The following is a 12,024-nucleotide window of genomic DNA, read 5'->3' as shown; positions in this document are numbered from 1 at the left end:
TGATTATCCAAGAGGAAATAAAATAAGGTACAGAAAATGAACCATCAATGAATGCCAAGACCTGGGTTCTCTGACTTTGTCCTGTCAACTCTAGCAGTGACTTTGCCAGTTTTCTGCACTGTTGAGACAAGAACGAATATTTTGTCTATAGAGAGGGACTAAAAAAGACATGTCTTATCCTGAGGGCAGAAGGGTTTATGGCTACCTTCAAAGGGTTGTTGCTTGCTGACCCTCCTCTTCACACTCACACTGCATTTTTCGCTGGTCTTGAGGCAGGTCTGCCCCTTCTAAAGATGACAGGCAGGAGAGCAGGCCTGTGAAGGAGGACAGTTTGCCATCTTCAGGGAAGCATCAGCATCACACTGTGGCAGCAGACACTGAGGATAAGTGCTGGGAATTGAGGGATTTGTTTCTGCAGCCTTCGGGGTGGTGGCTTCTTGTCAAACCAGTTTTCCTGGGAGTAAAGTGTGGAAATACGCGTCCTTGCAGGAGGAGAGAGGGAAGGGTGTATTTCTTGTCTGCCTGGAATGGCTGTTGTCCATGCAGGTGTGGGCAGGCTCCTGCTTCCCTGGGAACTTGTGGAGCAAGTCATCCTTTGGAGGCTCCTTCACGGAAATCTGCTTAGGGAAGCTCCAGTGCCTTATCTCCAGCAGTTAGGCAGCTGGTACCTATAATGTCTGGAAAATTGGGGCAGAGTTTGCTGATGCATGATTTGTAAGTGGAAATGGGTTGAAAAGTCAGGAATAAGGGCTGGAAGCTGTACTTTGAGCTAATTAGATATTAATGGATTTTCTTTACTGGACTGTGGTTTGCTGCTGTTTAAATAATGTCGTAGCTGTAACTTAACTTGCTAATTATTCAGAGATATTAATTTCTAGATAAGAAAAAAATCTTTGTAAGAACTGTGTGATGACAGGTGATGTATTAGTGAAGTTGACCAGTTTAATTAGAAAACCTTTTAAGTTGTCTTAGTTTCAAGGAGTTTGGGTCTCTGCTTAATAGTGTGGAGATGCATGACAGCAAATTCACGTAAACCAGAGAATTGTTTTACTGTGGCAAAAAGTGAAAACATTAGAGCTTCAATCCTCAGTTTATGCCTGAAGAAGAAATGTTATAGATATTATAAATGATTTTCCCTATATGCAGTATAATCCAGTATGAACTGCAGAGCTCATCTGTGTTTGTATCTGCTTGTGAAGTGTATTCTCTTCATGTTTTCAGAATTTGGAAGAACAGATGGTGAAAGATCTTCTAAATAAACTGAGTCCCAACCAGGGCTCTCTACATGCGTAAATCTTGGATGTTAAAACCACAAAGAATGCAGGAGCTTCAGGCACTGGTTAATGCTAACAACCACATCTCTAGCCTTGCACTATTGTGTCCTGAAGTGATACCTTTTTGTATAGAAGTTTCAGAAAAAATCCCCATCAGCTAAGGCTGTTATGAGCATGAGGCCAAATTATACAGAAGGCATATGCTGGAGCAGCCAAGGGAAAATAAGCTGCAACACACTGGGCTTTCACACAAATCATGGCTGTACTGAGAATTCACGCAGAGTGTTCCACAGCACCTTGGCTGCGAGGCTGAACAAAAGATGAGGTCATCACTCCTCACGCTTAGCCTGGTTCACCCCAGGTAGCCTTCAAGAAAGGAAAAGGAAATAAAAAAAAAATCCAAAGCAAATCCAGCACCAATGGCCTGAAGGGGGTCAGTCTGGTTTCAGTCACTAATTTATTCCTTATACACAAGCTGAGTCACCCTGCAATGAAAATCAGTTTCATTCTTGGAGTACGGAGTTTATTGTGCCAATCAGAATAAGGTGTGTTTTATGCTGTATTTTTGTCTTGGAGACTCTGCTGGGAGCAGTGTGTGTTTTGGCACTTCCTATGGGCTAATTTCAGTGTGACTTTAGGGCTGTAAAAGGTTTCAGTGTGAGTTGTGGAGTATTCATCACTTGCAAAAGTTAGATTATTTAATAAAAAGCCCATGAATTTCAGGAGCTTATATTTAGACTCTTTCAAAAATTGTCTCAGTTTAACATGAAGCAACAATCTTTGGACAGCCTTGGACTTGTAAAAAATGAATTTAGTAGTGAAGATGGGGGTTATTATATGCTGCTCCAAGCTTTCCTTGATCATATTTCTGTAAGAAATAAAGGGGGAAGTGGCAAATGACAGGCTGTGCTCTGTAAACAGCATCTGTACCTTCCCTGCCCCAGTCCTCAAGGGCAGAGAAGTGTGATTTCATGGACTGACTGCTGGTTCAAGTCACCCAGTTAGCACAGTGGCTAGTCAGGCAGATTCAGGGATACTGAAATAACTGTGTAAGTAATCAGAAGTCATTGACAGGTTTGGAAATAATCTGGAAAAAGAATCTAAAGACAGAATTTTTTTCTGTACTATTTTGTCTTCTATTATATACAGTGTTGGGTGTTTTTTTTTTTTAATAACAAAAGCAACTAGTGAAAGTCTGAGGGGTTCAGATAACACTCATGATACAATGATGAAGAAATCTTTAGAGGAGCCACATTAAGTAAATTATGAGCTCTGTCTATTTTTAAGGGTACCAATGTATCTTTGTCTATTTTTAATGAACCGTGTTAACCAGGCCCTAAATGGTTTCAACTGTCTGTGGAATAAACCAGATTTCCTCAGACCTGATTAAGTTGGGAGATAAACCAAGCTTAAAAGTTTATTATTATTATTATTGTTTTTACTACTTCATGCAAATGCATTCCAACTGTGTTTTTGATTGTATATTAATGGTAAACACTAAGTGTGTCACTACTCACTGTGGGTATTGCATGAGCATACAGGAATATTACAAATTGCTTTTATAGTTGTATGTAAATGGTGGAAATTTCTGCAAAATAGCCATAAGAGTTCTATTCCTTGTCAAATTCAGTTGGAAGGAATACCTGCCTTTGGTTACAAACATGTACCAGTAGTGCTCCTTAGGTGTGTGTGTGATTTTTAAAGTGAAAGTTAATATTTGGCAAATGTGTTTTACAGTTGCCCTCCCAGAGCACCTGAACTACACTAAGAATCAGGGAATCTGCATCCCTTTTTACTGAAATTCTCTTCCAGTGCCTGAATATTTCAGTTTAGGGGTAGACCATTGCAGTTTTCCAGTGAACCAGGTCAGTGTGAGACCCTGTCAGATGATGGCATATGGGGGAGCTCAAGCAGAGGTGGAGGATGCTTGTTCTGAGCCAAATATAGGAAGTCTCAGGGATCCTAACAGATCCATGTTACTGGTGTTTAGGCCTGCAAATATCAGGGGATTGGTGGTTGTAGACAGATTCTTGCAGTAAACAAAACTGTTAAGAAATAGAACAGCATTTTTTCATATTTTTGCATAGGCCTGATGGTTCATTCAGCAGAAACTGGAGTACTTGTCTCAAGTGTCCACTTCACATTAGCTTTCATCAGCAAAGGTGCTCCAGTCACTTCTCTAAGCAGCAGTGGCAGCAGCACTCTCTGAATACCAGGAGGAAAACGTGCCTGGACCACGAAAGAGCAGGAGAACAGCACCACATTCCCTGTTCTGCCATCTGGAAACCTCTGCTTGGTTTGCTGCAGTAAAATGTAAGCTCTCCTATGGGTGAGGGAGCTTTCTCTCCTGGAGCTGCCCCAGGCTGTGGGAATATATGCAAAGGGTGAACAGAGAGGCTTTGGATTGAGGGTGTGTATTGGTGTTTTGCAGCTCTTGCCTGTGTGCCAGCCCCTCCCCAGAGTGGGTGCAATCCTGTGTGCCCAAGCTTTTGAAGGCCTCATCCTCACAGTGAGAAAACACCATGCAGACAGAGTGCTCCTATGATGTTGCTACCTGGCACTGAAAACCTCATGTCAGCCTCACTGAGAATGGCTCTGTAGCTTTTCTTAAGGGTTTTACCTCCTCTTGGCTCCTGTAGTTAAAAATACATGAGCTCTTGCTCTTAGCATCTGTAGTGATAGAGAAGTGCCTAAAGGATATGGCAATGTGTTTGACCCCGTGATTTGGGGCATGATCACCACTTGGGGTAGAAGTTATGTAGTTTGTACAATCTTGCATCGTATTAGTTTCTTTTTGAAGAGCTATATAAAATTGTGCTGGGTGTGGATATCATGCAGAGGGAGAATAGGACTTCATAATTTTGTTAGCCCAAGGGATGGGAAGAGTAACGTTTTCATCTTAAAGGTAAGCCAGAGAAGGTGTAAGAGACAACTGTGTGAAGAAAATGAATAGCTGGTGAGGGAGGGAGAGATGAAATAAGGAGGAGCGAAGACCTTATATCTTCAATAATTTTTCCACACTTCTGCAAATAGCAGACTTGTGTTGCTTTTGTTGCTTTGCCAACAGTGCTGTTGGAGGATTAGCCTTTCAGCTTCAGTGCTTTTTCTTAATTTTCTTTAGATTTGGTCAATCTTCAGCTGGCAGATGCTCCTGCCTTTAAGTCTGCGGAATGCGTGATGTTTTGCAGTATAGTAGTAGTGTCAGGGCTATCTATGGTTCAGCAAAGTTTTTAGTGCTGTTCTTCAAGATAATCCTTAGTTTCTCACATGGCTTAATTTGGGTTTTAGCCTGCAGTTGCTATGAATATCTTTCTGATCTTTTTCAATTTGAATCTCTTTGGCACTGATTCTTTCCACTGCTGCTCCCCCTTTCCTTCCTTCATCATTCATTTATTAGTGTCCTTTTCTCTTTTATATTTTCATTTCCAGTCAGGCATGCATTCTAAAGTTACTTTACCTCTGGAATAAGAAACCTCATTACGCTTATGGAATATTTTCCTGTTTCAATTCACTTAAATATAACTTGTCCTAGGCTTGCATAATGTCTGATATCATGGCATAAGGTTATTTCTTTCAGTGTTTAGATTGTTAGGTGTAGGGCTCTGTCTATTCTTAAGTCCTTATTCATAAAGTACCTGTGTCTTCTGTATGTCCATCTGCTTTTGCTGTAGCACACCAGAAGCACACAGCTTTGTGGTAAACAATGATGTGGAACAGTAGCTGGAAAACACTCCTTGATATTCTCTACTTCTTCCTGCACCAGAATTTCAAGCCCTGCTGGGTCCTCAGAAGGATGATGTTAATTTGATGTGCCCAGATTTGGGATCCTCTGAGGCCTGAAACAATATTTGTTCTTCCATACCTCAGATATCATTTTTGTAGGGGAATAATGTTGACCAGTAACACTGAATTAGTTGGGGAAAATGTGGCTTCTGCTCTGACACTGGTGGGGAAAAAGGTTTATTTGTAAGCAGAATCATTCTTGCTGCACATTGTGCAGCAGAGCTTGTGCAGCACTCACTGCCTCCTCTGGTGTGTGTGGGAAAGACTGCCCAGGGCCAGGGTGGGCTGCTGTGGGAGGAAGCCAGTGTGGTTGTTTACAGTGGGAAAACTGGAAGGACTGGAATTCCAGTTTCCAAGTGGGAAACATGAAGGCTGTGGGTTTTTCCTGTGGAGTTCCTTGGAAGTGTGAGACAGTCTTGGCTGGTGGCTTTTCTAGCAGTGCAGCTGCAGTGATCCCATGCTGGTGGTGCAAAGGAGCTGTTACGAGCAGAGCCAAAGCTGGAGATGGACACCTGAGGCACCTCAGGGTCACTGTAGGAAAGTCCCTTTTCATAGAGGAAGGACAAACCTAGGCCAGAGAGTGGCATCATGGAGCTGACTGACATAGCTTTGGTTTTTGAAGAATTAGTCTGCATTTTTAAACACATGTCAGGATGTTCAGTAGGCAGTTTTAAAACTGGAAGTGTCACTTGCACCACAAGACTGTTGAAGGGGATATTCACCTGGATGATACCCATCATTGTTCTTAATCTTTTAATCACTTGAAAGGCATGAATAAAGAGAGATAATTACTATATTGACAAAGTTTTCTTTTGTACTGTTCAGAAACTTGCACTCTACTATGTGATCATGATGTAAAAAATGCATAGGTTAACAAGAACAAAACCTCCAAAACACCAATGAACCAGTATTCAAGGAACATGTTCAGATCTTTTGTCTAACTCTCCTGAATGATAATATCTACCACAAAACTCATTGCTGAGCTAAAGGAAGGATGGGATTTCATGATCAGACAACTGATAGGTATTGGGACCAAGGCTGTGGGATAAACTAACATTCACTTAGAAAATTTGGGTCAACTGGAGAATTTTCAAGTTCTGAAAGACTGTTTCTGAAATAAAATTTCAACGAGTCCTTTACAGTTCACTAAGCGGAACTCATGTCTGTTGGGATTATATTGCCAGAGATGAGCTTGCTTGTATTAAGTTATTTAAAATGCTCAGAATGGATGTGCTTTGAGATGTCAAAAAAGGCTATTTTCCATTTTGCTGGAAGGAAAAAAGGGGAAAAACAATTTTGTCTTTAGAAGTGTAGAATCACAGAATATGCTGGGTTGGAAGTAGTATTTTCCAATCTCTACAGTGGCTTTCATGATGTCTCTGAAGTTGATAGCTAATATTTGTATCCTAAGAATTCTCAAACTCTGTGAAAACAAAGCATTTTAAAAGAACATATGTAATGCTCATGTGCATCTAAAATACACTTCTGAATATTGCTGCATTTATGTTGTACCCAAATGTATGCACCACTCAGGGTGTTCCAGGGTGCACATTACTTGAAAGCTGATAGCAAAATACAGAGGAAAAAATAAAAGATACCTATTGAAAAGACTATCCTCAGCTGAGCCAGGCACTTGAATAAGTTGCTATGTGGAAAGGGTGTGAACTGCTCTCAGGGCTCTCAAGGCAATTAGTTAAGTGGCTTAAGTTATACACAGAGTTCATCAGTTTGGTGGTAGTCCTGATGTTGTTACTGTGGAGAAGTCAAAGCTTTTAACACAGCAACATCAGTATTTACTTCCAATGGCCCCTGTTTTCAGTGAGGTTACCAAATACTGCGTTTCTCTCTGAAAGTTTCATAGTGATCTAATATTTTTTAGACCAGTGTCTCTTTGGATTGGCTCTGCTGTGTATCCAGGATTCATCCGCCTGCTTTCCACCTTAGTAAAATGCTCTCATAGTTCAGTATAAAATGTCAGTTATTGCATTTGAAACCTGAAAGGTTTAGCAATATTACAGATTTCTGTGTTTCCTCACATTTTGGCCTTCATTCTGAATATGTAGTCACTACATTTTGACAATATCTATTACATTTCATTTTCCAAGCAGTGTTTTATTAGATTAAGTCAGATAGAAGAAATAGCTTCACATTTATCATGAGTGACTTGCACATTCAGTCAAACACTGTGTGATATTGAGTAGTTCAAATCTCCAGTGTATGAACTGTAAATTAACATTAAAGGCCTCTCTTAACATCCATTACTCTGTTTAAACAGTTATGCAGAATTACTAGTTGTCAGTAATTTCTCCTTGAATACAAATATGTCAATTGTTCTAATGTTGTTTTAACTCTCTTGATCTGTGTGTCATGAAAAGAGTATCTTTAATGGGGAAATGGTGAGTGTAATGGACAGCTGAGACTTTTATTGCTATTTAGGAGAAGTTTCAGGTTTGCTTGCAGCTCATATTAGTAATTTTCCTTAAAGCCAATGATACTTTGGTTGCTGAGCATGGTCCTAGATGATAAATAGCCTTCTTGCTGTGACCACTGATTCAGCCTCTTTGGTAGTCTTAGCATAAAAATCTGTCCCGTGAAGATGTGAAGTATGACTTGTCTGTCATGAGGGATGACTTTGCCAAGCAAAGTAGCCCTTTAAGGCATTGGGGTAGAACAGTGTGAAAAGTATTTCCTGCAGACTTTTTTTATGAACAGAGAATTTCAGACCCCAGAGCTCTCCATTTATCACATTGTACAAATGTGAGAAACCTGGACATAGGCACAATAAATAAATCAGTAACCCCCTGCACAGTATGCTGCAGGATGAATTTCAGAGTAGAATCTAAGAGCAAAACTGTTGAAGAGCTTGTCATTTCCAGTTCATGTAGCAGTTGTGAAAACAGCTTTGCATCTTCATAATACTACAGCACTGTATTGATTTCCAGTATAATCTAAGGACTGGAATTCATGCTTCCCAAGAAGCTTAGGAAGCCTGGTGACATCCCCTCAATGCTTCCAAAGATTGAAACCAGAAAGTGGTTACTCAAAGCAGGACTTTGTTAGCACCTATCCCAATAGCTTCTTGCTGTGTTGCCACATGTTCACCTCACTCCAGTGTCCCTCTGCCTCGTTCTCCTTCCTCTCTCTGCTGTCTCCCACTTCATGCTCTGCAGTGCACGGAACTTGGCCACAAAACATTCCCTCCTTATCCATTCTCCATCCCTTCTTGCAACCTGCTGCATGTCTTTTCCCAGCCCATGCAGCTAGACAAAGCAAAGCATGGAGTTAGAAATTCATTAGTTCTTCTAAGAACTTATCATGCCTGAATATTATTTGTTTTAAATCACATGGGGATTTATGTCCTTTGAAGTTCCTTGATTAGGGCTTAGGAGAAAACAGAATGCCAGTTCTGGTCTTTTGTACCAGCACATACAACTCCATTGTGTTCAAATTTATTCTTAAAATGGCTGTTCTAGAGTCACATATAATGAGAAATTAATTATGCTGGAAAAGAATGAGTAAAACTTGATTATATTTGTATTTTAGGTTTTATTGGGGGTGAAATGAAGACCTATTCATCTTTAGGACTCTTAACAGAAATGGTTTGATTTTTATTCTTCTAGATCACAAATTTCTTCTTGCCCATTGTCTTTGTATACTAAGAATGATCTTGCTTAAAAACTCCTGATGTTTTGACTTTTAGTAGGAACATTATCATGCATAGTTAGTTGAAACTTCTGCAGTGAGAAAAGGCACATACTCTAACAACAGAAGCCTGGCTCCATCCCTGGTTTTGCGCTGCTTAGCTGATATGTGCCACAGCTGATCTGTACTAATGCTTGATAGTACAAGGCAGCCAGCTGTATGTATGGCTGAGCAGTTGGTTATCCATATTACAGTTACATTGTGTTTATTCAGAACAATTAACACTTTGATATCTCTCTTGTTTTTTTTCATATCTAACCACCACAGTCCTCATTTCTACTGTGACATTGAGTGCCCAGCATAAGTAGAGAGACAGACAAATTTATCCTTGGAGAAGGCAGTCTTAAGATATAACTGTTTTGGAGAAATATTTGATTAGAAACAAGTCTTCTTAAACAGTGAAAAAAGGAAACAGTTGAGATCTTAAATCAAAGCATATGTGTGGAATGATCTTTCAAAACAAGAAAACCTTTACCCCCATTCAAGCTTTACATGTTGCCAAGCTGTAATGACAAATGCCTTGTGGAATAACTGCTGTTTTAAAACAGTGGCTGTGCCCATTCAGTGCTGCCATGGAGGGTGTTTGTTGCTGATTTCATACACTTTGATGTCTCCTACTATCAGTGATCAGTTTGTGGCAGCCTAGTGAAACCTTCTGTGAACTAGGCTATAAGGTGCATTTAGAAAGCAAGTATTGGGCTGGGTGTCAGGAAAAGTCTATCCTGTTAGCATGAAGGAGCTTTATCTATCAAGACTGAGGTGCTGCAATGCACGTTTTTGGCATTTTCAGATCATGTACTCCTTGGACAAGGAATCTTCTGCTTCTTCCTTATAAATGTAATAGCTACTGAGTAGTTACCTGTGTGTCTTGTCAGGACCAGCTATAGAAAAGAGCTGTCATCATGTGAGCATGAATGTTAGGAAGATATCTTCCTCCATTCCAACTTACTGAAGACTTTAAGCAACATTCAAAGGCCTGTGTACATGTGAGGGGCATGGGACAGTCAAGTACTTGAAACAACACATGACTGTAATGGATTTACAGTGGGCTGATACTGCCCTATGTCTTTTTATTAAAAACTGCCACAGTCAGAAAACCTTCATATGGTTGTAGATATATGGATGTAATAGCAAACTCCTTTCCTGGGTGGAGCAGGCATTTAGTTGGTGAAATCTGTTTTTGATTTTTGTGCTTAGTACATTTTTCTCTGACCTCTTGTTCACACAACAGGGTCTTTTGTTTCATTGCTTTAGTCTTGTTTCTTGTGATTAACATTACACTGCTCATGCCAATGAATTCTTCTGAGGTTGACCTGCAGTGTGTTGAAGCTGGAGTTTGTACCCTCCTAATCCTAGGTCTCCTTCCTGGATATCTTCCTTGCCTGTAGTCTGGACAGATCCTGTGCTGTCCTGTGCTGGCACTGCTATGTGAGCAGACGATTCATAGTTTTCAGTCAATTCATCATTATTGATGATATAATCCGTGTCGCCATCCTTCAGTTGATCCTGCATTCAAAAACAGAAAAAGAGCTGTGGAAGAGAGACTCTCAAGGGGGATTTTTGTTAAAGTTTAAATGAACAACAACTCTGAGGCAATTTCACTTTCGTTTTATTTCATTACTTGCTTATTTTCTCAGGTGTTCATTTACTGTCTTGTTGATTAAAGCCAGTGGTTGCTTACCATGGTCTGCTCTCAAGCAGTGTTGAGAAACATAACCTACCCTTCAGATGTGTTAGATAATTTCAGTGCTTAAATATTGCTGATAGGTAGCCAATACTTTCAGTAATTCTGGATGAATTTTTTAGAATATGTCACTCGTATATGAAGCTCACAGTATTTAGTGGCCATTCATGAAAATGCACCTTGTCTTCTTCACAGCTGAAGCAATTGTATAATTTTTAGAATCAAAAGTAAAAAGTTTTAGACAAGGGACTACACTGAAGTGTTTAATCTAAAGTGGCAGGTTTTGGATAATACCTTGAGCACAATTAGCTGAGCTGGGTACTTACCCCATACGCACTGGGGCTGGTCAGAAGCCTGGCAAGAGGGTTGCACCATTCAGGTAACGTCGATGTGAGAGGTGGCCCAGCGTGGGTTAAGATAGGCTTTAGGTATCTGTGAGGTTTGTTAAAGAAAATTTCCCGTGGAAATACTGGTACCAACATGCTGCTCTACTGCAGCAAGAAATTTCATTTTAAAGCACAGGAAAATAATCTAACTGAATGGAAACATAGAAGATACTGTCTCTTTACCCTGCCCATTACTGCATACATTCAGCTGTGATCAGTCTTGTCTAATGTTTTTCAGCAACAGGGGAAAAAAAAAAGCAAAAACTCTTCCAAAACACCACCCAAACCATTTGATGCTCAAAACCTGTCTTGAAAGGGTACCAAGAATGGCTGAAGGCAATGTCATGGGATACATATTGCAGTAGGAGGTGAAACACAGGAAGTGTGTACTAGATTGTCTCCTGTTCGAGTTGCTTAAGAAATCACAGTTGGAGCAAGATGTAGAAGAGTAAACAGGACAACTTAAGACGCCATTCTATCAACTAATTTATAGAAGAACAGTAGTGAATGTTTTCTTAAACACATATATTCAGTCTTTTGGAAAATCATCTTCAACAGACAAAGTGTATTTCATCAAATATTAAGTTCCTTTATTGCTGGGAGTGTACATAAGTTGTTCTGTAATACTTTATTTTCAGCGTTCAATGCATTTCTTTTACACTTCATATATCAGTGCTTCTTTATATAAAATTATGTAAGTTAGGAACAGGCTTTATGCTATTGTCTCTTACCTGTCTTTCCAATCTTTTCATCCAGAAGTGCTTTATTGAGATAAAAGAAAAACCTGCTCATCTTGAGCAATTACATCATCAGTGTATCTGTCAATAACAGCTCTCCCATGAGTCCTTTAACTTGACTTATCTTCTCTGCTACTTTTACTCGCAAAGTAATTTTCAGTGTTCTTGGGGAAGCACATCTGTCAGCTATTTTTGCTGCTAGGAAAAATTTACTTTATTGATTTGTCATCCCACTTTCTCTCCCCTGCTCATTTCTCTTCCTTTCTTTCTTGTGCCATCTTCCCCAATCTTTCTCCCTGCCTCCTTAAAGAAGACAGGAACAAATGTAATGCTGAGTAGTGATTCAAGTTCTGCAGCAATACTGTAGAAATACTGAGGAAGGAGCACTGGGTCTTGTGCCTATTCACACCAATGCCTCCTTTTCTTTCATTGTTGGCTGTTTATTGTATCACTGCTTT

General features: G+C 40.0%; 1 protein-coding gene across 3 annotated transcripts in view; it reads right to left on the bottom strand.

Annotated features, from left to right (window-relative positions):
* Positions 1 to 7,143: 7,143 nt before the first annotated feature.
* Positions 7,144 to 12,024, bottom strand: part of SLC9A9 (solute carrier family 9 member A9) — a 171,868-nt gene continuing 166,987 nt past the window's right edge. For all 3 annotated transcript variants that reach the window (XM_085069497.1, XM_085069499.1, XM_085069498.1), the window contains 2 exons: positions 10,770 to 10,875; positions 7,144 to 10,265 (listed from right to left, as the gene is read on the bottom strand). In XM_085069497.1, the coding sequence (XP_084925623.1) occupies positions 10,044 to 10,265; positions 10,770 to 10,875 (328 nt within the window). In that variant the 3' untranslated portion in view covers positions 7,144 to 10,043. The remainder of the gene's footprint in view (positions 10,266 to 10,769; positions 10,876 to 12,024) is intronic.

The sequence above is a fragment of the Lichenostomus cassidix genome, chromosome 9 (genome assembly GCF_008360975.1).
Source record: "Lichenostomus cassidix isolate B80296 chromosome 9, HeHo_3.0, whole genome shotgun sequence".
Taxonomy (NCBI): Eukaryota; Metazoa; Chordata; class Aves; order Passeriformes; family Meliphagidae; genus Lichenostomus; species Lichenostomus cassidix.
Note: the sequence above shows the minus strand (reverse complement) of the source record. Positions and strands in the feature narration are given on the sequence as shown.